At 39.5% G+C, this 25,933-nt stretch overlaps 1 protein-coding gene across 4 annotated transcripts in view; it reads right to left on the reverse strand.

Moving 5' to 3' along the window:
- Positions 1 to 25,933, reverse strand: part of PDE7B (phosphodiesterase 7B) — a 170,331-nt gene that overhangs the window by 14,988 nt on the left and 129,410 nt on the right. For 3 of the 4 annotated variants that reach the window (XM_041469861.1, XM_041469860.1, XM_041469862.1), the window contains 6 exons: positions 23,297 to 23,380; positions 10,536 to 10,687; positions 9,207 to 9,270; positions 7,477 to 7,572; positions 5,679 to 5,779; positions 4,078 to 4,209 (listed from right to left, as the gene is read on the reverse strand). In XM_041469861.1, coding sequence (XP_041325795.1) covers positions 4,078 to 4,209; positions 5,679 to 5,779; positions 7,477 to 7,572; positions 9,207 to 9,270; positions 10,536 to 10,687; positions 23,297 to 23,380 — 629 coding nt within the window. The remainder of the gene's footprint in view (positions 1 to 4,077; positions 4,210 to 5,678; positions 5,780 to 7,476; positions 7,573 to 9,206; positions 9,271 to 10,535; positions 10,688 to 23,296; positions 23,381 to 25,933) is intronic. The other variant, XM_041469859.1, reaches the window with a different exon arrangement.

Genomic DNA, 25,933 nt, shown 5'->3' on the forward strand with positions numbered 1-25,933 from the left:
AAACTACAGGGAGGAGGGAAAAGGAAAGGTCACATTGACAAGCAACAACTGAGCATGAAGTCATATGACTCTCCTCTTAAATGGAAGGAGCCAGAATCCCTGAAGCGGCTGCCAGCAATTAGTAGAGTCAGCTATTCCCCCTAGGAACACACTACTGCTTTATTAAGACTAATTGCCATGAGCTAGCTGATCACCCAGGCTGGTGGGAGACAACCCATGCAGGGAAAGTCTCCATGCTGGCCTGCAGACCGGGGCTCTCAGCTCTGCTTCACGTGGTTTGGTTTTTTAAAAAAACTGAGCAGTGCAGCTTTGCTTTAAAGGCTGCACTACAGGAAGCTTCTGTTGCGTTTACAGCCCAAGCCCAGCAGATTGCTATAACAGAGACTTCAGGACTATGACAGTTTATTTTACTTAAGCTACCACAATATTTCCAGTCTGTTACTTAGTCTGAGCTATTCGAACCACTGCATTCAACATACACACTGGAAAAAGAACAGTAACTTGAAGAGAGAGAGACTTGCTACTAACTAGGTGCAGAGCGAATTTCAATTTCAATTCAAAGTCAGAGGGGATCAGACTTTCTTTCAATCTCTTCAATCTATTCTTACTCATTGAGCAGTCGGTTTAACTACATAATGTTAAATAGTCAAAAATGACACTTATAATTAGAAGCGTTGCTTTTAAGGAAGATTGCATAAGAGTACTGATGCCCAAAATGCACTTTCCTATTTCCAGCTTACCTACACTGAAGTTGTTAAGTGTCCTTTCATAGTGTTCTGAAATGTTTTGTACTGCAGATGTTGTATGTGATCTATCCACACTTCTAAACTTTTACCCTTCATTTAAATGCCAGACAATGCAAGTTAGAAGCAAAGTCTGCATCACATTACAAGGAATGTTGTTTGTCTTCCTCACAGGAAAACTAAGTAACCTCCAGACCACTAGAGTCCCCTTCTGTGCTCTCAACTGTCCTTGTAATGCTGGAGATTTCAATGAACTGCTTTTATCTTTGTAGAAAATTACAGTGTGTGCAATCACGTGCAACAGACCTTAGCAAATTACCCCACAGATTACAAAACAAAGTGTCTTGCATAAAAAAATACAGATTTAGTTTGAAAATAAATACTGAAAGCTCTGAAGTCCTTGGTGATGTCTTCCTGAAATATGACTCTTCTCACATATGCTCTTCAGAGGCTGTCAAACACTTTATATCTTTGTCAAGAACTGACCTACCTCATTTTGCAAAATCTTTTCTTCCAAATGTAAAGTTTTAATTTAAATGTCAAGAGACATTTAAAAACATAGAAATGCCATACATGGATAAGTCCACTGTCTCAATGACAGATGATTGCCAGCTCTGTTAAAACTTACTTTCATTTGATCCTTTTGCTGATTAATCCCAGCAGTTCTGTGGCTCTGCTGCTTAAAAACCAAAAACCTAAGAACTTTGTTTCAGTTTCAAGCACGTGTTAAAGTACATGTTTTAAAGACTATTCACTAAATCCAAAATTTTGACTATAAATGTTTTCAGCAAAACTTTTTTCTAGGAGTTATTTTTATTGGCATCCATATACTGTATACTACTAAAATCTTTCGAAACAATGTGGGATCATTTTCAGTTAAAATAACTCAAACTTGCCAGTGAATGTCCTTAAGTAGGGTACTTCAGATCTCATTTGCTGTTGAAGGATTGCATTTTCTGCTTTGTCACTGCCTTTTGTAACCAGTATTTGTAAGTATATTCAAACCCAAATACCTGAGAAGAAACCACTTCTCCAAGATACCAGTATTTTAGCTGTATGTCTTTCAGATTAGCCTGCTTTTTCAACCTAATTACAAAGTACTGTTTGCCACTATTAATTTGAGAAGGAATTGTTCGTACCTTTTCAAAAGACAAGGGGTTTTGTGGAATGGCTCTACTCACTCCTCTTCAGAGCACCCTTACCATTCCCAAAGTACTGCAGCTTAGGCCCCTGGTTTTTTCCCCTCCTCACTCAGCTGGCCCGACCTTTAGAAAAGACTGGACCAGAAACATATGGGTATGACATAATAAGCTGCATCAGCTTATGATGAGGCCAGTCACAAAGTTTGCAGTGTTTGAGCATAACTGTGCCTTGGCTGGGGCTCCCAGTCCAGCCCATTCCCATGTCTGAGGGCAGGACAGTTGCACCACTGCACAATCCACTTCTTATGGGAAAGCCCAAACGTTGCTTGTGTAGGGTAGAAAAAGAGATTATCAAGTAGTAAGCACATCAGAGCAATCTCTCAATTTGCTAAGTATGTGAATGTAGCTACTAGTGAGTCTTTGTCAGGTAGGTTAATTTTTAATGTTATGGATATTCTATTTCTGACAACCTCCACAAAGGCTGAAATTTACTCTTCCAAAGTGGCTGGAAAGCAGCCCAGTGGGAGTGCTGGTTGACAGCTGACTGAACATGATTCAGTGTGTGCCCAGGTGGCCAAGAAGACCAAGGGCATCCTGGCCTGTATCAGGAATAGTGTGGCCAGCAGGACCAGGGCAGTGACTGTCCCACTGTACTCGGCACTGGTGAGGCCAGTACCTTAAATGCTGTGTCCAGTTCTTGGCCCCTCACTTTAAAAAGGACACTGCTAGAGCATGCTAGAGGTGCTAGAGCATGTCCAAAGAAGGGCAACAAGACTCATGAAAGGACCAGAGAACGTCTTACAAGGAGTAGCTGAGGGAGCTGGGGGGTGTTTAGCCTGGAGAAAAGGCAACTCAGGGGGGACCTGATTGCTCCCTACACCTACCTGAAAAGAGGCTGCAGGGAGGTGAGGGCTGGTCTCTCCTGCTGGGACTGAGAGGACCAGGTGGAATGGCCTTAAGCTCAGGCAGGGGAGAGTCAGATTAGATAGTAGAAAAGAACTGTCACTGTTAGGGTGGTCAGGCACTGAAATAGGTTGCCCAGGGAGGTGGTGGAGTCACCATTCCTCGAACTGTTTAAGTGGTGTGTGAATCTGGTGCTGGGTGAACAGTTAGGTTGGACCTAGGATGATTTTAAAGGTCTCTTCCAACCTTCATGATTCTATGATTCTATCAGTCTGTGATTCTAAAGGCTAGAAATCACTATTAACTCCATTTACTACCTGTGAATTATGGTTAGTGCAACCAAAATTAAGATTTGCTCTGGCAGCAAATTGCTCTGCACATTGTATATATAAATACAATGCAAAGAATAAAGAGATGTGCTTATATAGTAACAATGTACACATGTGTGTGGAGATTATACTCATAGGACAGTTTTAGATAAAATACAGAGCTACAATGATTGCCCTGGGCCTAAATCTCAAATTTATTCAAAAAGGACCACAAAAATCAGGCAGCATGGGTTCATTGCTGGTGATTGAACAAGAGGGTCTGTGTTTTTGTTACAGGAAGTTTTCTACTACTGCTTGCCAGAGCTGAAAGGATGTATACTAGGTAAAGGACAACTCTGTACTTATCCCAGACTTATGTTTCTCTCTGAGATCTTTTACTGGCTGCTCTTAGAAACAGGATACTGGTCTAGACAGCCTGTGGTGTGACCTAGTGGCTTTCTTGAAGTTCTTTGTATCTCAAGGAATGTTACTGTAAATGTCTACGACTTTTCCTTTGGTTTCATCTGTCTTCTATTTTTTTTTTAATGCAGTGTTCATTAAATGTTTCATTTCACTACAGCCACATGAAGCAAAGGTTTCTTTTAATGCAAATCTAATTTAGAGCATGCCTGCTGCTTATCTGCCCACTGAAAGAAGACAAGATCTTCTTGTCATGATTTTAAATGTCCTACCCACAGTTCATCACCCCAGATTATCTACAGCAGAAACAACTCAGACAACTGATCTGACTTAAATGTCCCCTCAAAAAATCTGACATTTCCACCTCTTTTCCTGTACCAGCTTTGCTCTAAGAAGTGACACCCAGTGAGGTCCTTGACTGAAATTGTCCAGACTCCAAAGTGCAGGATCACTTGACCCGCATCCTTCTGCTGCCAGATTTTGGCATTAAAAGTTCACTGCAAATTCCTTAAACTCTCCTTGACTGCATTTTTATGTCAGCAACTTGATGAGCAGTTTTACCTGGTACAAGCTGGCAAGGTGGTGTTTGGTTTTAATCAGAAAGGGTTGGTTGACCCCTGGGTGATCCACGTCATGAGCTGCGGCTGCGAGCAGTCCGAGCATGATGTCCGATGGGGTGAGGAAGTTGGCAAGCTGAATCATCACACACATTAATCACAACAAGAACATGAACAGTAAACACTTTTTTTGGTAAATAAACAAACCAGCTGACATCATGGCATAGACTGGGTGTGTTGGCATTTGTACACAAATGTCAAGTATAAATTTTGTGAACAATGTTTTTAAGGTAAATGTGGAACATACATCTATAAAGATATTATACTACATAATCATCTTTTATTACAGTTTGTATTTCTTATCTCTTTATTACTCATGGCAATATAAGGATTGTTGTAATAGAAGGGCTTCAGCATAGTCTCATTTGTTTTAAAAAGCAAACAGGTAGCCTGGCAGGTTGGCATATGTTATCATCCATTGTACTCTCCAAATATTTATTAATGCCAACAAAATATCAGGCTTCTTGCTCTAGCATAGCACTGTATTATAAAATGCAGAGTTTATCAACTTCTGAAATGTCAGCCTTGGCTCTTAAATACCTATCTCAGTTCAAGTATATGTATTTTATTAGGGAATATAATTTACCCTTCTAACTTCAAACATTCAAGTTGGAAAACCTGTCCAGATTTTTTTCTGCTACAGGGGTCATTTAGAAGCAAAGAAAGGTAGTCTTAGCATTTTCTCTTTGTGAGAGTGAGGCAGTTATTGCCAGCCCAATGAGTCTGTACAGAGTACAGCTCTATGAGATGAAAGAAGCATCCTGAGGTCAGAACTGAGGAGCAGTATGAGCAGTATGGTCCAGGTTCTGGATGTTGTCTGTCCTCTGCACTTCTTGGCAAGAAAGGACTTGCAGATCTTGCAGGAGATGAAAATACAGGAAAGGTGGGGCCTGCTCCCGTCCTCACCATTGCTATATTCTTGCATAACAAACTGCTAGTTCTAGCAGAACATCCTTTCATTTCAGCCAAGCCAGAAAAGATTAGTTATGTTCTTATACTGTGGCTCAGCACAGCAGTATCACAATGCCTTCCAGTAACACACAAGGCACCAGCACTCTGATGCTGTGAGAACTTGCAGCAGCAGACAAATACTCATGCAGAGGACACCCTTGCAACAGACCCATCTGAAGGGGTGGGCCACCACCCTTTCCTGCTGAAATTGCACCTAATTTGGTATTTTGAAATAGTGATGTGGGGAGCTTATGCTCTGAGGCGGCTGAGGCACAGACATGCACTGCCTCCTTCTGAGTTTGATGAGAGAAGAACCACAGGCACCAGTGGGTGGCTGGGTCACAGTGCCGTGTTGGCTGGAGCTCATATGGCAGCACTCAGACAGGATGCCTGCGTGATGAGAAGTGACTCTCACACCTTGACCAAAACATCTGTAATCTGTAACCAAGGCTGCTCCTGACTTGTTGCTGACTTGCAGCACACCATCACTTTCTGCTGTCTAGAAGTATCTCTTGGGGGTTTTATTTCAACCCCGGGAAAAAAAAAATCTGAAAACCATCTGAAAGCAGCATCAGTGTGAGAGGTTGTCATTACCTTGGGCTCCCTCAGATAGCAGTGCATAGCTTGTGTGACATCAGCGGCATGGACAGCATTGTGGTATGGGTTCTGGCTATGGTAGTCTTCTTGAACCATAACTGTGAATCAAAACAGAAAACAAAGATCCTTTTGTCCCTGAATGCCATGGCCACAAGTGGGAACTGGACTTAAAATACAATCTGAGGTTTTGCAGTCAGCTGCCTGAGGACTTCCTTCAAATAGCTGTAGTTTATTTAAATTGCTGCTTTTATCGGGGTACCTTTAGAGAAAAAATGCATGAAAGGATTTGTGAGGCCCAAGGGGATATACTGGGACTAGTGCATAAATCACCTCTTTCTTGCCTTAGTGAAGGCTCTCATTGAGGAGTAAAATAAACAAAGAAGAGAGGCAAATTTATCCACAACGGAGTGTAATTATTTAGGCTGCTGTTGTAGGGTAGTAGTGTGCCATTAAGGCAATACCACCTATTTTACGGCAGCAGGGAGTGAGACCCTGAGATCCTGTCATGATTTGTTATTTGAGTGATGAACTACAGGCAAAGGCATTTCTACACCCCCCAGGGGAAGAATCAAAAAAAAAACAGCATGGGGGTATTCACAGCAAAATCTCCTGTGACAATTTTAGTCACATCTGTGTGTTCATTTTAAAATGCCAGTCCCTCTTGCTTCAGTTTGCAGCGCTGGAACCAGTCCAGTTGGACCAGGAGCACCAACCTCTTAACTCTCAGCTTTCTCTGAGACAGAAAAATCATTGAGATGTGTGCTTCACATCCCTCTGTTCCTTGCAGCAGCATGTGCACCATTACGTGGTGGTGGGACACCACCACGTGAGTGCTGGAGGCTGCATGTGATCGTGCCTAAAGCGCTCTCCTGGACACGATCGAATTAATCAAATGGAAAGCCAATGATGGGCAGATTTCCCATGGCGCTCACTGCCAGCACGAGGAGTGCCAAAGAAAGTCCAAGCCTTCTGTTTGTTTCCAGCCACACAAGCATCTGGAGGTACAGTGGGTAATCCCTTAAACTGTGAGTTTATACCACTAGCTCTAATTACCCTACTGTCCGCTTCATGTCTGCCCACAGGAGTTAGAAACAGCAGGGAGATTTTGTCTGTCTCCGCACCAGAAGAACACTTTCCAGAAGCAAAAATTAGGCAGTCTTAAAAAAGAGACCCTGCTTTGGAAACTCTGCCTGACAGCCTGAAAAACTGGCATTTAGCTGCTTTCAAAAAGTGATGCAAAAAGTAATTGATTTTGGCCAATTTCTTCTTTTGGTTCACTGACAGCATGGGGCTAATATTTCTGTTGGCAGTAACAGCAGCAGGGGCTTTCATCAACACTGTTCAGTGTAGACAGGACAGCTTGATATAATTTGTTAAATTTTGCACATAAGCTTTTAACTGCCCTGGGTCTCAGTGGTCTTTTAGTCACTAAAATAATTACACTGCACCACAATTGTACTGTGCACGCGTAGGTTCTGCAGTGTCTGTCTGTCTGTGTGGGCTAAGCCAGCCACATCTCTGCATGGCATATTTTATTTTAAATCACCAGTGTGACTGTGCTGCTGGGATGCTTCAGCCCAATGCAGAACCTTTTGAAATCCCTCCACCGATTAGGTACTGAACCAAGTACGTGAGTGCCTGAAACTGTATGCTGATACATATCATAGACATTTTTTACTGAAATATTTCCAACACCATCATAATTTTTACATAGACAGACCAAGCCATTGCCTTCTTTGATGCTTTACTTAATCTATAAACTTCATTCAAAGATGGCTTTGAGGTGTGCACTTACCAAAAAACCTGTGTAATGTAACCATGTCTAACTGGAAATGGTGAATAAGTCCATGCACATTGAAGAGGTGACAAAGCAGTGTTACGAGACTGTTTCCTGAAAGGAGAAAGGAACAAGTCTTAAGATTCCCCATATATGTAGTTACAAACCAATCAAGGCTAAAAATCTGGGTAATTTCCTATTGGTCAGCTCCTATCACCTCATCTCCAACCAAGTGAGCTTAGATGACTCTCACATACTCAGAAGTCACTTACACAAATTGCTCCTATATGTGATCAAGATTTGATGGAAAGGTTGTACCAATGGAGTGCCATTCTTGTGTGAATAAGAAGGTCACATTTGCTGTTTCAACATGACAGGCAAACTGTGGTTTTAACTGGAAGAAGGCAAACTGACATGGTTTTAACAAAATCTTTGACAGGCTTGTCTGAGAGCAACATCATTTTCATAATTCAGGTCTATCTTTAGAAACAACAGAAACAAGAGTGGCTTTTCTGCCATTTCGGTTTGCCATACGGTACAAATTAATTAATTACTAAAAATCAGGAGTACGGAATTGATGTTTTTATTTTGCATATGGCTGCATAAACATGTAATTAACCCATGTAACCTAGCTCAGCTACAACTGCATCCCATAACAATGACACAGACAGGAAAAATGAGTAGCAGCATTTACAGTCTCAAGTCCCACTGTAATGCTGCACTGGCCTTACTGTAAATCCAATACTGGGAACACTGGCAAAACTGAGCCTTACTAGTATTGCATGATCAGCTATACATAAACACAGTATTTAAGAAAGTTTGCACTGCTTAATTCAGTGTCACTGTTTCCATAAAAGTTAGAAAAAACCCCAAACCAACCAACCCATACTACACATAAACAAAGTTTGAAGGGAGTCTTTTCTTATTTAATGTAACTCAGGAAGGAAAATAAATATCTGTATGAAGAACACATGGAAACTTACTTGGTCTTGACTACCGAGCAGGGGGACAGAAAGATAATTTAGAAGAATACGCTTTTTCTTCCCAGGCAATTTGCAATCCTTTTCACTCTTCACTGCCAGTCACTCAGCTGAATGACTCTCTAAACCAACTTTTTTCTACATCTTCTGCCCCAACCAAACCTAATTAGACTGGGGTGAGGAATGAGGGATCTCAGTTCTCTGAGCAGTACAGAAAGGGGAAAGTTGTGACCATTCCCCTCTCTGACACTGAATTACCTGATCAAGAGCTATTGTCTAAACATTTGTGGGGAAGGGGGATGGCTTTACAGGCATTTATTTAGAGAAAATATTTCATGGATTTTTACTCTCTTAAAAAATTTCCTAATTTTTGCTGCTGAACAGAAGCAACGGTATCTTCACTCAAACGTCTTTAGTATTGATAGAAATTGACTGATTATGGAGATCTGGATTTACTGACCAATGTATCTAACAGGCGTATTTAAAGTGGCTTGGAAGTTTCACAGGCAAATGAAACAGAAGCATCTCTTGAAAAGGTGACAACAAAAAATGTAGGGGATTAGGTTAGTACAAAAGCATAATTGAAACATTACCCTATAGCTCAGGAAAAGCCTGAAAAAGCTCCAGGATGTGTTTTAATAGAGGTTAAATATGGCAAATTTCTCTTCAGTAATCTGAACTGTAAACATTTAACAAACAATTAATTACAGATTTTTGAATAGTCATATATGAGAGAGAGTAAAATAAAGACTTAAAAAATTTACTTACCATTTGTCAAGCGATCAAACAAGAAAATGTCAAAATCCCACATTCCCACTTTGGATAGCATATGCTGGAAAAAACAAATGTGAAAAGGCCAGTGACTGGTATGTCACACTGTAAAGCAGATTTTTATTATTATTCCACATTAATCAGTCACAGGATTGGTTACTACAGCTTAATGTTTTTTTTGAGAAACCTAGAGAGGTCATATTTGAAATACCAGAAATCAGGCTCATGTGGCTGTACTGCAAAAAATATCACTTTCTCTTTTAACTGAGAAGGTTTTGAATATAACACTAAAAATACCTGCTAAATGGAACTCAAACAATGACTAATGTAAACCAAAATATTATGAAAATATTCCCTTTTACTGCACAAATGCTTTATTGTTTCTTCATGTCCCCAGATTGTCAGTGCAAATTCTCTTAGGTTTTTAATACAGTTTTTAATTTTAATAAAATCTTAGCTCTCATGGTGAATATGAGTTACAATGTGCTAAACAAAGCAGTACACAGGAACAGCTTTTATAAATTTAGATACAGTGCTACTGTTAAGCCCACTCAAACATGCGGAAGAATCCATCATTACCTACAACTGCAGGGTTTTTACAGCTTCATCAGCTGAGTCAGGAGACTGATTCTGGACTACCTCTATGACCTACAGTGATGTATGTGTGAATGAAATACACATTCACTCCGATCTCTAGTCTACATTCAAACAGTTCTGGATTCTTAATTTCTTTCTAACACCTGGCACATAATCTCCTCCAGCAGAGAATAAAAATTGCCCAGGCATATAATCCCAATGCCATCAGTTGTGAAAGTTTTGCTAGAAAATACCACTCAAAGTGTAAGAGCTGCAAAGTAATAAAATTTTATTTTGATCACTGTGAAGTTTGCAGTCAATGTTCCACGCTTCCTAGCCTTTGCCACTATGGAGAGCTCTTGTGGGTTGCCTAATAGCTGTTCCACAGCAGATGAGAGACACCTGTCTTTTTTTAAGTGGATGAACTAATTTAGCTGTGTCAGGGCTGCACTTAAATCAGTAGCTTAACCTGAAATCCTTCATTCTTTAGTAACTTCATATTATAATTTCAGTTGTTGGAATCTGAAAATGCTGAGTAGATTTAGCAACATTATCTGTTGCTTTGAGACCTAAGTCTTTAAGGCTGTAACCACAAATGAGGAATGGACAATCTGTTTGTTGTGAGATAGGCACATAACGCGGGTCATTTAAGAAAGATCTGCCAGGAATTCGGTTATCTGAAGACTAAAACAAAACTGACACTCTCTGTAGCATTATTAAAAGAAATGGAGAGCTGGAGACCAGTCTTACCCTTGCTTGCCCAAGGTAGTCCTCATCCAGTAGGTACAGTGAGGCTTGTGGTACAATTCCACGCAGTAACCGGGATGCATGGAAATATCTCTGGAAACTTAACAGTCTTTTCACTTTTTTCTTGGTGCCAATTTCCCCTGAGAGTGTAGTATCTGTGAAAAGCAATCAGTACAGAAACCATGAAACCCAAGGTGATGGATGACATTATCAGTTTAATATCAATAGATATTGAGAAATATCAAACACTTTAAAATAGTAATACAAAAATTGTGAAGTTCACGCTTCTTGCCAAGCCACATGAAGGAGCAGTATTCAAATCACTTCAGCATAATATATTTGTTTATTTTAGAAAGGAAATATGTTCCAGGAAAGAGAATACTATTGTAGGCTTTGGAAGAGCTGAGTTCAGTACACTGCCTGCCACAGCCTTTGATGTGACCCAGCTCAGCCACAGGGGGAAGGGGGTGATACATCTCCTAACTCTAAGTGTTAGGGGGAGCCTAAACGACTAGGCAGAGCTAGGAACAGGAAAGCTGCTTCTACCTTCTCTGTTCCTAACTATACACCTGAAAGCAACATTACATCGCTACCTCACAGGAGGTGTCATTGGAATATATTAAAAATTGCACAGCACTAGAAAGTGATCTTGATATAAAATCAGAAAAGTGACACTGAAAGAGAACTCAAAATGCAGTTTGAAAACACCAATGTGACAGCCACTTTTGGAAAAGGAAATAAAAGAGAGAAAGAAATAAGAATAGGTTAATAATCCTCTTGCATTGTCTGCTGTCATTTCTACATATTAAAGCAAATTATAAATGAAGAAAATATTTCAGCTGTGCAATGAGGAAAGCAGGTATATTGAGATAATACAGGCATTTCTAGTTACACAACTGAGTATGCTCTTTTCACTTGGTACCAGGATCACTCTAATTCCCTAATGCTGTATTATGAGATTTTCATATAGGGCTAAATGTGACACACAAAAACCAAGGCAGTTTTTATACAGTGATTAAATCACTAATTAGAGTAATTAAATTACCTTATTGTTAGTAAGAAAAATTTGGAGGCTTTCTAAAACTCATAATGGTTTAGGTAATTTAATTTGAACTTTTAATAGAACCTCACGCTCAGTTGTGGTGTTTTCATTCTGCAGTCTGGTATAAGTTTTGGAAAAAAGAGAGAACAGAAACTGGACAGTTGGTTAAAGGTAGCAAGATACAATACGGTTTTATTTGTAAGACAAACCTTGTAAGAAACTGAAGATTAAAGAGTCCTTTGAGAGAAAAGTAATGATTTCTTGAGTTAAGAAGCTCCATAGCAATTCACTGGATTTCAGGTTTAAATAAGAGCTCATGAAAAATATCTACACACTGAAGCTGACTCTCTGTTTTTTATTTTTTCATCTCTTTTCATGAAAAAAACAGTGAATTCTACTGTGAAATTAAAATATCACTTTGTCTGCTGTTTCCATGGGTGGTATTATTCTGAGAGGATTTTCAGGGAAGTTGCTAAGGTTTTTTGGATCATGGATGGTTCAGGATTTGATTCCTCTAACAGCAGTACCCTCTGTAGCAAGTTTCTTCCTTATTAAGTAATCCAACAGCTACTGAGCTGCACAAAGTCAGTAACAACATCCAAAAAAGCCATCCTTTGTACTGAGGATCAACAGAACTTCCAACACCAGTAAGCCTCATGGTTCTCATGTGCAGACCAAAGACCTCACTGAGTTTTAATAATGCAAAAGCACAAAATAACTTCATTGCATCTTGACAAGCCATGTGGTTTCCAGAATGAAAACAGTAACAACACCACTACTGTACCAGCCTGAAGGTCAGGTTTTCATTTATGATGTGCCAGCACCTGCCTTGATTTTCTCACACATTTTAAAAGCTGGAACAATTTCATGGCCTGTTGAAGGAGTGACTAATGTAGGTGTGAACAGTTACCCAGTGGCAGTGACACATGGAGGAACCAGTAGACTTGTTTTCCTACTTCTTTTCATTTATACAGGGCTGCTATGAAATGGCTGGCATTCAGTTTAATTCCTGGATAACATAACACTCTTAAAATAAATTCACTTTTTAAACTTGTGTTAGCTGTTTCTCAACTTTCCAACTTTCCTATTTCCACCTTAGCCCACAAGCTGTCACTACTTTCAGGTAACAAGTTTAAATGTTAAAGTACAAAAAAATTCACTTTTTTACATTAAAAATTAGAAGTTGCTCCCACTAATTTTTATCTAAGTTAATATCTGTTTTTTCAGTTAAAGACAGATGACTGAAATCACCACCTACACTCTCTTAAACTGTCTTTAAAACTCACACATAGAGTTGCTGTGGATGATCTGAAGGTGAAGGTTTGGCCTGAGTCCCAACAAGCAGCTGTACATTGGATTATGAAGAAGTGTTTATTTTATCCTTTGGATTACCAGATCATTTCAGTAGCATAAATAATACTTGCCAAAGCACGAACAGGTCAGATGGAAACAAGTAACTTCTTATTAAGAAACATATTTTCTGAACCGAACCATCAAACTTGCTTCCTATTGCTCTGTATGGTTGTCAAGGGTGTCAAATTCAAATTTAGTCATCAGCAGACAGCACCCCTGAAACCTGACTTGATGCTTCAGGTGAGCGCTGTACTCTAATATATTATACAAAAAAGATTACCCACAATAATGTGTTGCTCTGTATTTTCATTCACAAGGGAAGAAGTTCATAATACTGATAAAGAATTGCAGCAAATGTATTTTCAAAACTGGGTTCTTGACAGAATAGCCCAAATCCAGCACTGCAGGCTATCCACGTGCAAACTCTGTACGTTGACTTAAAAGAATATCATGTTAAAATCACATCCTTTGGGTCATTTCAGTAATAACTGATTTGCTTTTGAATCACAGGACTTATCAGCTGATTGCTGTGACCCATCTCAGATTACTCTGACATCCACAATAATGTACTTTATTAGGATGGTGTCTTGCATAAAATTGGACTGACGCTGCCCTTCTCTGAGCACAACACACCCCAAACAAGCATAATCTCACTAGCATTTTCTCCTTCCCCTTCCAAGATCAGTGTCAAACAAAAAAAGGAAAAGCACAACTATATGAAGTTCAGAGAAAAAGGTTGAACAGAAGAGCAAAAGGCAATGCAGCCAAAAGTGAACACTTAAATTCTGCTCTCAGCTCAGCAGTTGCACCTGAATCTCCCAGAAGCAAAAAGCCATTCCCAACATATGAGACCTACCAGCTGACATAAAATCAAGATGCAGTTTTAAGATGAAATTAAGGATTTGTGTGAATGAGTTAGAGTAAAATGCTGACAGTTTATTGACAACTATAAATTTATTTCAATTTAAATCGTAAATATAAAATTTTGATGATGACACATGATGCAAGTCATACAGTGCCTTCAGATGAAACTGAATTACAAGGAAAATGAATCAAAAATATTACTGCAAATATCCCTGAACTTCAGCTGTGGAACTATGGATACTAGAACATATGCTATAACATCTGGTTAAAGACCATGATCTACAAAGCTCACATGGGAAGGATTTAGTAATTATGGGCAATTTTGAAATGAATGTGAAAGACAAACAAGAACGTCTTTTGTTTATACCCATAAAACTTCCCTCAAGAACTGTGTTTAACTTTAGTCATTGTGGAAGCTTCTGAATGTTTTGCTTAACTTAAAAAAATCCATCTCTTAAAAGATGCCCATTCTCATGCTACAGAGTTACTGCCGAGCACAGGGGTTGCAGAAACCCTCCTTGGTACACTGAACAAAGTTACTGTATGAATTACACAGACATTTTGTATGAATTACACACATGTTTACAGAAGTGCTCGTACAAGCATTCCTCACCAAGCTCAGCTTCTGCCTTCAAAAGCTCAGGTGGCCTGAGCTCGCAGCGTTTCTCCTGTGTTTTAGCAGGCAACCAAAGTGGCTGTATTTTTCTCCAGTAATTTGATAGCCACATCACGCACGCACGCACGCACACGGCAGCAGACCATGGATGATGTCTGCATTACTGCACGTGGCCCTCAAGAGGTTAATAAGCTGCAGAAATCAATGGCTGCCTTCTTTCTCCCAACACAGCTCCACCACTTACACAGATCTTCACACCTTAAATTGATCTATGGCTCACTGCACACCAACCTCTGTTATTTCAGGAAAAGAATTTTCCTGCACTGGGAACTGCTACCAGTTTTATTTCACATTTCTTTCACGCTGCTGTGCTAGCACGTGCCCATAGGCAGCATGAATATAAAAATGATGGAGGTTATGCTAACAATGGTTGAGTTAACATCCAGAAATGATCACATAAATCAAATTTGGACAAGGATGTACTTAACTCTGCACCAGACATTCATTACATTGTTACTGTTCTTTCCAAGTAAACAACCTTTGTTATGCATTCAAATAAAGCCTCTGAGTTTTTCTTCACAGTACTGCCTTTTGTTATTTTATTGCACTTCAGCGCACAATAAAAACAGGTCACCCAGCAGCATGAGTGGATAAAAAAAGGGTTTATTAATTTTCAAAAGTAAACTGATTCAGTAAAGGGAAATGTTTTTTTCCTCTTCTTTCCTAAAGGATGCAGAATAAATCAGGTCCTCAAGCAGCTGCTTTTGAATCATATAATTTATAATACCCTTTCCCTTCTTCCAAGGATGCAAAGGCATTTCATACACAGCCACTGTATGCCTGAATACCCAGGCAGGACTGGTGGGAAAGTGCTGGGATGTCTGGAAAATAAGGTGAGATGGTGAGTCCTGCAATTTAAGGTCTGGACAGCCTGCAAACAGTGAGGATTCTGGGAAACTATTTGTCTCTGGTCCTACAATTTTCTGCACTGGTTCCTGGCTTGACAGCTGGTTAGAAAACTTCTCTCTGTGAGCCTGAGAGGTATGTAATTGACTTAGGAGGAATGACTGGTGTTTGTCCTTTTTTTTGCGTGTAAAACTATGCCATGCATTTACATCACCTTTACTAAAGTTTTGGCATATTCCTTGCATGCTTGGTTGATGAATTTTTTTACACAGAAGACTGCACAGCACTGATGATAGAAAAAAACCTGCTGTGCCTTCCTAGTATCTTCTTATATTACAGACTTATCATAGTATCCAAAAGACAACAGCAGCATTAGTATGGGTAGTTGAACTAACACAGTTGATCTAAAAATTAATGACAAACAATGTTTCAAATTTGAATTTTGTAGAAAGCACTTATCAACTAGAAGAACAGAAAACCTCCTCTCTCTGCACTGTCTAGGCCTTCCAGATACATTTCACCTTGTAGTCCATATAGCCTTCAGAAAGAAAACACTGAGGTTTTGAGGAAAGGGCTGAGAAAAATGCACAAAACACCAGAAGCCCATGTGGAAGGACTGTCACTTAAAAACTTTCAGTCTAATGCAGAAGGACCATGAAGCTGAGATGAAAACCCCAGTTCTATGTCTCAGTCACATGTGTAAGAAACTAACAAACAGGATTGATTCAAATATAGTAAGATTGTGTCAATTTTGTCATCTGAATATATACTGGTCACTGCAACTAAGAAGACTGAGATGTAGACTTTGCACTATATCTCATCTACAGATAAAGAAGTGTTGTACTGAAATCTTATAAATGCAGAAAACCTCACGAGGCTTCCTCAGACTATATGGAATCAAAAAAAGTCGTGTTATAAACACTTTGGTTTTACTTGCTTCTCTAACATTTAAAATATTCTTTGTTCCTTGACTTCTGATAAAATTGGTTTTTAAAGATCAAGTGCTCTCTGTTAGCTGCCATTGTTTACATAGGTTGCAACTGCATTATTTCTCTTTAGAGGGGTAAATTTTTTTCAATTAGGCAGAAGCTGTGAGAAAGAGAGGGGACCCTGAACACATCAGAGAAAAGAACAAAATTAGAAGTATAGCAAAAGGAGTTAAAAATTTTATGCTTTGGAGTAAAAATTTTGTTCTCCAACCACATCCACAAGTGCACAAAACCAATGCAAAGCCCTGTTTAAGGAGGAGGTAGTCATGCTTCTCTGTGTGAGAGGTTCTGAGAAATCATTTTTCTAGGTGACCTGGCTTTGGAGTTTCTTCTTCTTTGAAAATCACTTGAAGTGATGGTGCCTTGTAACAGCTGAGTTTCCAACTCAGGAAGTTCCTGCACAATTATTGGCATCTTAAAGAAGAGTAGTCATGCAGTTTCCTCCCCATCCCAAAATACATTCTTTTTGATACTGTTTGAAAGAGAATATAGAATTTAAGAATTACGCTGATAATTCCACTTATATACTAAATAATCCTATTACAACAAGTTCTGGAGAAATTAGGGTTTCAAAGGCCACTTAAGGAACAGAATATTAGCCATAATAACAGAAAGAGGAATAGATTAAATCCAAATTTAAGATGAATTTATATGTATTTCTTATCACAATTTGAAGCCTTTATTTGGGCTATAACTCATCTTTATGCAAACAAACATCCTGGCATAATTTTATTAAGCCTCCTCCAAGTTCTTAGGAAATGGCATGTTATTTTCTGGTTTGTCACAATCTCATTATCATTTCATTATGAACCTTTGCTTTGACACTTCAATCTTTGTACAGCAGTCAGGACCTTTTCTTCCTGAAACTGCGAATGTTCTACAGCTGATTACAGTTTCTCCAACAGGAAACAGTGCATCCCCTCCTCCTTCACTCCCCTTGAGAAAAAACAACATAACCTGTAATAACAGCAAAGCCAACCTTCATTTATCATTTTAATGATCCCTTCTCCTTGTTCTTTCTTTTCCTCTGGTCATTTGGAAAGTATCCTCAGTGTTATCTTCAGTACATCCTTTCCCTTTTCTAATCAAGGAAAAGAAGGTGGGGTGGCAGAATGGGTCACACATCATTTGGCAACTTTTAAAGGGACATCTTCAGTTAACTGAATCCCAAGTCTGTACTAAAAACTAAGTTACAAATGAGTGTATCAGGTCTGTGTTCGCTAAGACTTTGTGTGTGAAGCATATGCAGGTTGCTTGTTTGTTTTGCTTGCTTTTGTTTGTTTTGAGTTCTCCTGAAGCATTCATAACCCAAAATGATGAATTTTGTTAGCATATGAGGGCATGTGCATCTATTGGTTTTACAGTCTGGCTTTCATTTTTCTGCACATGTGGCATTGAAGCTAAACAAGGAGTATGAATGGCAGGAAGTAGATTACACTTTTCAAACTAACTCTGTTATTAAATTTTGCATATAGCATCACTTAGAAAAATACAAAAGTGCAAACTCTTCCTCCAAAAAAACCCCCTTCCTATTATTTGATGAAAAGGGTGAACCAGAATGACTTCCAATGATACAAAGAATTTTTTAATACAGTGAAGGGTTACTGGAAAAGAGAACAATCTCTGTGCTGAAGTATTAAGAGGATTCCAATTTCTCTTCCTTGAACAGGTAACTGATAGCAAGGCCACAGGCTGACCAGTTCTGGAAATGTTTGTCCCATTCAAACATGCTAACTGGATTAAGAAGCCTATGTGTCTTAAGGATGTTGATGAGTATCTTTTGGATGGGCTTATGCATGAGGAACTAGGGGAGGTATTATGTAGAAATAATGAAGACCTTGTAAGATCTCTCCCTTCCTAATTTAAAAACCATCTGGAACTTTGGACTCATCTCTACAGGCTGGGCTGGGTTCTAAGTAATCCAATCAGCCCTTGAAACTTCCTCACAAGACTTTTAGTGTCCTAATTTAACCTAGGTCAGAAATATCTAAAAAGGCATCTCTCACTCCCACTTCTTTTTCTAGCCAAAGGCAACAAAACAAGGCGCTTAACCAAACTCTTTTTAACCTCACTCAATTGGGTTCAGGTTACTTGATGGTTCGGTTTTGGGTTGGTGGCTGTGGTTAAGTTTTATTTTCCCTGGAGATGGGCCCTACCTGAAAGCCCTGGAGTGTTCAAAATTCAAACCCAAAAATGAATGTAAATTTTGCAATAGACCCTTCTGTAGACAGGCAGAAACCACAGATTCAAATGTCCACAGACTTTGGTTCTTTGAGATGGAGACATTTTCATGACTTCATATCTTCCCTTACTAATCCCGACAACACGTTTTATTTCTCCAATACCTGATTTATCACATGCCTGAAAAGTATGTGATGAATTCACTTTATTTGCAAACAAACTGAAAACCAGAGTATTTTGCTTGACTCAGATCAGACAGCAAATCAAGGACAGAGATGGAATGTTACCTAATATTACCATTTATCACCATCTGGACTTAGAAGTAGATAATCTTGTAATAAATTAATTTGCCATGCTAAGCTTAAAGCAGGTGGGGTTCTTTTGGACTCAGCTTTTACCTGCATGACAACACCAAGATCCTAAGTAATACAGAGACATACCTTTGGAATGTCTACAGACATGTTTTGACATTTTACATATTCTCAGATCCAACTCTGTGTTCCTGCTGTGCAAGGTGTAAGAAAACAGATATCTCTCTGGGTAACACCATTTGGATACAGACTCTCCAATTTGCAGGTCACATATATAAATACTGAAGTGAATACTGAAGAAGGGAATTAAATATAGTCAATTAAAGGCTAATAATTTTGTCATTTGCAAGCCAAAATTTAATCCAGATAAAAGCTTGGCATAAACAAGATGGGAACTGGAGAATTTAAGTCTTAAGAACCTTGTCTTCTGACTTGCTTGACAAGCGAACTTGTAAATAATAAGTTACTTACACAGCTGTAAGCCATGTTATTTTGTTACTGTACTTGATTGAACCTGGCAATAAAACAAAGTATCTAACGTAATTGCAAAAGGGTGAGGTCTTCTGGCTTACTGCTGCATGTTTACCTACAAGTCCAGATTTATCACAAGGAATTCCCTCAAACTTCTGAGTTAAGGCAATGAAGAAGTGTACTGTCACAGCCACCAAAAAACCCTCATAATGAGATAATAAAATCCATTTAAATCAATGCATATTAGTCACTAGTGAGATCTGCTTCAGTGACTCACTGAGCAACTTTGTGAATCACAGAACTAAATTATTGCTTACCATAGCCATGCTCCTTTATTCCTAAAATCCAAAATATACTCTGCTAAAAGAAAAATTGGATTAATTTTCACTGCAGAAGTGTTTTGAACTCTAAATTATTACCCTGCAAATATTCAATTTCATTCATTTTCTGTCCTGTGAACAGAGTAAGGTTCATTTAATTTGCTGAAATGCTGAAGTGTCAGTGACCTGCTAACATCAATTTCAACCTGTACCAGTATCAGTACCCAGTTCAGAGTCAAAATCTCCTAAAATTTGTGAGGTTTTGTTTGGAATTGATTGAAGACAAAACTATCACCCTATCTTCCCATAAACCTACAGAGCTGTGCAAAATTTGTATCTCTTATTTTAGGAGTCCTCCTTCTGCAGGGGAGGAGATGCTACATGGCTTCCCCCTCAAGCTTCTGACTCGCTGCCCCCAACACAGAAGAGAACCTGGCAGGTCACACGGGTCTCCGCAAGCTGCAGGACTAACTCTAGGGGCTGGGGCAAACATTCACTCCGCAGAGAGCAGAACCAAGCGGTTCTCAGTGACACGGGGGTATTTCACACTCGATTTTGTATTCCAGAGTTACCTTAAGAGTCCCCAAACCCACCAGTGCAACTATGCCTAGGAAAGCTTGAACTTTGCAACTAGGCAGAGAAAAGACAGGAAGACACTAAAGCCCTGCATCTCCCCCAGACAGGATTCTGAAAAATGCTCATGGTCCCGACAGCCCGGCAAAGACAAGGTGAAGTAACACTAACTTTCTATTTACTGCACAGTCACTGGAGGAATGTGTAGATGGCATCACAGACTCAAACAGCAAGAAGCCAGCATTAGTACAGTTGGCTTTGATTAGGGCTACAGAAGATCCCATTTTCAGAGTGAAGGAAGTCTTCCTATCCAAAAAGACTTCACGGTGTCTTAAGTTACACAGCAACTTTACTGTAGGACTCCAGAAAAAACAGAAGATATGGTCTAGTCAATGTTAACCCTTAACAGACAAAGTAAGGAAAAAAACACTAATTTGACTGAATCTGCAAGTACACACACAAAAAAAAAAAAGTTACATGTAAGTAACCTTTAGTCTGACATTAAATATCAATGTCCTGTATTTTTTTTTACATGTGAATTTACATAATGGATGTCAACTTGTTCAAGAATGAGCTTCAGTGTTTTCCCTTACTTTAAAACAAGGCTGGTACTGTTTTTTAGAACAGTATTTCAAATGCGAGATAGAACAGTCACTATTTAAGCTCTGTTTGTTAGTGAGAAGCTGGAGTAATGTTTATGGTGCATTTGTTTATGACCTCTGAGAACATTTAATATAACATTTCATCTGCCTCTTCCCTCCCTCCCTCCCTCTACCATCTTTCAGTATACAGTTACTGCCCCCAAACAAACGCAACATGGGGACAAGATTTTACTGCAAGTATTAGGTGGGTACTTTGCAAGAAAGTGCGCAGTGGTACACAGCAGAAATGGATTTAACAGAAAGATGTAGATGAACAAATATTACAAAAGCCTGTTTATTTCCTGGCAAAACACATCTGCATGCTCTGACACTGAGCATCTTAATTTCACATCATTTCCTACACATCCACAAGTGTAGGTCACCAAGTGAGCCAGGCCCAGTGTGCACTTGCCAGCTACAAAATCAGTAGTCAAGTATTTAGAAATCCCACTTCATTTTGCACCGAAAAATTAAGGCAACACTATTCCTTAGAGAGAATATGGTAAATATATAAAAACCTGAAAGCCATGGGGTATCTAAAATCAGGATCACTGCTTTCCCTTACACAGACCATGATCAGTCAGCCATACATTTCAGATTATGGAAAAGCAGTCAAAAGAGTAAGCTGGAGGTCTCTGTGAGAGAGAGCATAGGAGCACAGAACGCCCAGGTTCCCCACACTGCTGGCCCAGAGGTGCACATACAAAGAGGCACCACTTTTTAGGTTCAGCAGTTATATTTAGAGGAGTTAAGTGGAGTGCCCTACTCCTGGCTTGATCCTGGCTGAGTATTCACCAGACATCCCTCGCCATGGATGTCTCTCTACACAGCCCACAGACAGCACCAGCATTTCCCAGAAACTGGCTGGATCTGGAGGATGGCAGGACTCATATACAGGGGCTAGAAGTGAAAGCCCTATAGCCAGAAAAAAATCCTGAAACTATTCTTGTGTTCTTCCTTCTCCATGGGTAAAGAAACTGAAAATTTAAGTTTAAAAGAAACTGAATTTTATATAATGTGTTATGTATTCAAAATAAAAAAGAATGAATCAATTTAGTTGCATTTGAATATGAATATATATCCACTTCTACTTCATGAATGAAAAGTGCTTTATTTTCTCTCAGTCTTTATAAGGGCATGCATGACTGGTACTATTTCCAGCTAGCCTTTACCTGATTTTTCTTTATGCTTTTCATTGACAAGTCAGAACTAAACTGTCCTCAAATCTCTGCTCAACCAGTAAGTTATTCTCTTTGTCCTGGGAAAATTGATGGACCCATCTTACCCCCTTATGTCTTTCTACCTCAGCCATAGCAAGCTCTCAGATGGACTTACAACCCAGAAAATATCTTTAATCAGCAAGACTGATAGCAGCACGCTGCTGGGTGGCAGTAACTCTGCCAGCATGGCTGAATGCAACCCATCAGATCCCAAGCCCTCCCCTCCTCAGCTCCTCTTTACTCCTGACTCCCAGCCAGCCCTCCTGCTTTGCTTGCTCTGCTCCCTTCCCTCCCCACTTCCTCCTCCCTTCCCCTTCCACAGGCTCCCAGACAAGGAGGAACAAAAAGGAGAATTCAAACTTTGGTTTGACAATTGCTCTTCGATGAAAAGCGCAATCCCTAGAATCATAACAGTGTCAGCATTGAAACTGTTGGAGTTCCAGTCTGTTTTGATAAAGACAGTGAATAACAGTTTTTTCAAAGGTTGTCTGTGCAGTACCCAAGGATACATCAAGATCTGCCTGTGTCCAAACACTGAAGTTTACACAGCATCCAAGCTGAGTGCTACAGGACTCATGACTAAGTGGTCGCTGCTCTTTTTATTTTATTTTTTACATGCTCACTAATGGGTTTGCATCAGTACAGAGAGTCCATCAGGTGAAAAAAACCCAACAGGGTCTCGATTTGGTTTTTTTTTTCTTCTTTTTAGATTTTCTGTCCTTTATTTACAACAGTGGCAGAATAACTTCAAATCAAAATGAGGTTAAGATTATTTTTAACAGATGTTCACTGCTGGCCTGACCCAAAATCCATTGACGTCAATGAGAAGACTCCATGGGGCTTTGGATTGGGTTCTAATTGTTGGAAAAATTAATGTTATTGTAAACCACTGGTCAGTGCTGTCACATGCTCCCCTTCTGTGCCAATTCTATATGACCGGATAACAGCTTCACATAAATCTGTTCCAACTGTTGTCTAAGAGGCTAAAGGACACAGAGGTTTATCTCTTTAATTCTGAACTGCCCCTGCTCCTTCCCCAGCACACCCCATGGCCCTACTGTATTTACATTTGACAGATTGAGCATTATGGACTATTCACACAATCAAAATATTTCACAGCCAGACACTGAGTGGAAATAATGGAATTAATGCTGACTGTGTGAAGACAGCTGAGCTACAGATATGTATGAGATGAGATAGTTTGGTTCATACACTTTCAGTAGAGTATTTTATTTGTTTTTATTTAAATACAGACCTGAAAGAAGGGTTGCACTTACTGTTAAGCAGACGGAAGTCTATAAATGGGTAGGAGCCGCGGCGCTCGGAGACAACCCCTGTCTGACCTCTCACCCGTGCATCTCCTGCAAAACACAAAATCCCCAGAGACATTAGAAGGGGCAGCTGCCTTTCTCTGCTGTTTCCATCTAGATCTATTTTTTAATACAAAGTGACGACATTACACTCCTCCAGTGGGAAAACTAAGGTCCAAAAATTCATCTCCCATGACATCCCTGGGTAATTGGGTAAAGCAGTACAGCTGATCCTCTTATCCAGAACAAAGACACAAAAAACCCTTCATTGCTGGCTGGGATTAAACAACATTATCCTATTGAACAACTTCTTGCCCAGCAAGCAAACTCTCATTGCTTCACAAAAAGTGCAGACATCTGCCTTTTCTTCCTCAAGCAAGAACAGGTAGGACTCTGACTGTCAGGGCTTCACATACATAGGTCCCTAATGGACCTCCACAGTCGTGGGACTGGACTCAAAACCATTAGTTGATGAAAAAATCCCCCCCCAAAAGTATGAAGATGTTTTTGCACTTAGGTGGGTGGTTTGTATGTTTGTTTGTTTGTTTTTGTTTTACTTTCTGCTCTTTGAGCACTCTGCAAAATGCAAACCTTCTCCTCAAACACTGCAGCTGTTTGATGTAAGTGAAAACCTGATGTTCTCAGATAAGCATGACTCTGGAGCGTTAGTATGTATACTTAAAGGTGATGAAGTGCCACCACAATACTAAGAATTAGTATTGTGTATTGCTGTGCAATTCATACTGGCTAGTTCCTGACTTACCATGTAATACTGATGAAATAGGCAAAACTGATTTAAGGAGACAAATGCTCCCCAGGATGTGTAAGAGTTACAAAACCTCTCTCCAAGTAGACAGGAAATAGTGGGCAAGCACATGTCGATTTTATGTTTCCATAATTTAAGTATCTTGTAGTGAAATGTAATTGTTCCTTTACAGGCAATCAACAAGACCAAAATATTAAAAATTCTTAAACAAGATGACATCCGGAGACCTTGAGGTTCTAGTTAGAGTACTCTAGTTCTTCACCATACTAATTCCTCTTCTACAGAAACAGAGACCACAGTGTTAAAAGCATACCCACTGCATATCCCCACACAGCTCACACTGTAGTCCTATCAAAGATTGCAATGAAGTATGAATTTTTAGTTTGAATTGCATTTCCTCTGGTATACAAATATAGCATCTGACTAATCTAAACAGTAATTTAAAAATTTGGCTGCTAGTGCTAGCTTCTACTGCTTGTGTTTAAAAACAAGAAAACATCTTGTAGCATAAAAGAAGGACCTAGTTAAATGCTGGTTTGTTTTTTTTTTCTATCTAATGCTCACTTAAAATGTGCTTGCAATTATGTTTAAGGGAAGAAAGCCAAGTAGAATTATTAAGTTAAATATCTGAGGTAGAGAAAAACTTCCGTGCCCTCTAGGGGTCCTTAGAGATACGAAAGACACAAGAGAGTGCATGCAAATTAACAGTATTTCAAACACAGTCACTTTTGATTATAAATATAAATCTAGGTTCCCTCACCCTTACTTTCACTTTGCTTTTTTGTTCCCAGAGACAGAACACGTGTTCCCCGTTCTCGGCTCCTTCTTGCCAACCACTCTGAGGAACCAGTCCAAAACAACCCAAGCTGCTGTTGACCCCACTTACCCCTCCTGACAGCACGGGCAGGAGGTGCAAACTTCTACCTGCTCTTCAGCTGCTCCACTTCAAAGCTATGGTAATGCTGTGGGTCCATCTTCAGCAGCAGCTTAAAATTACATGCAATGTAATTGTGGCAATGAAGGTACAAGAACCCATCCCCCTGCGATCCTTGCGTTAAAGAGCAGAAGGGTGGAGCAAATAGCTGGAGCGTTTGTAGAACACCGACGCAAGATTCATCAGCACCCACAAGCCAGAGCCCATGAAGAAGCACCCAGACTTAAAAGCATTGCTCTCTGCCACAGGTAACCCCATCAGATTGGCTCACGTGTGCAGAAAAAGTAAGAATGGCAAGCACATGGTACACATTATATAAACTCGAAAAAATCAGGCAGGCTTGAGCCTGCTACTGATACAGGCACCAGCAAATTAAGAACGGGTGTGAATTCAGAGCATGCCTTGACCAACACTTTTGTTTTTCTGCAGGCACCAATGAATTAACAGGAATCTGCAAGTAATCCCCTGTATTACACACTGATAAACATGTCACTTGTGACTGTCTCAGCAGAGACATTAAAAGCAAAAAAAGGAGAGAAATTCAGACTCCAAAAATCTGAAAAAACACCCAAAGTATACTATACTATACTATAAAACCAGCAAGACTGGTATTCTTTCTAGGCATGAAATAATACATCTATCAAATCAGAAGAGGTACCATAGTACTAGAGAAAAAGAAAATCATATACAGTCATGTATAAAAAGGATTGCTTAACTCTGATCTCAATAGTGTGACCCCAAATTTTGAGGAAGAGAACACTAAAGGCAGGTAGACAACTGTAACACCAAAGAAAACACAAGGTGGGCTTACCAAAAGTAGACCATACAAGATACTTAATTACCTCAAATAAAATAAGTAACTGTTAGACAAAAGGGAAAGAAAGCAGTATTTTAGTGAGATTCA

The sequence above is a fragment of the Pyrgilauda ruficollis genome, unplaced genomic scaffold (assembly GCF_017590135.1).
Source record: "Pyrgilauda ruficollis isolate IOZ18807 unplaced genomic scaffold, ASM1759013v1 scaffold24, whole genome shotgun sequence".
NCBI lineage: Eukaryota > Metazoa > Chordata > Aves > Passeriformes > Passeridae > Pyrgilauda > Pyrgilauda ruficollis.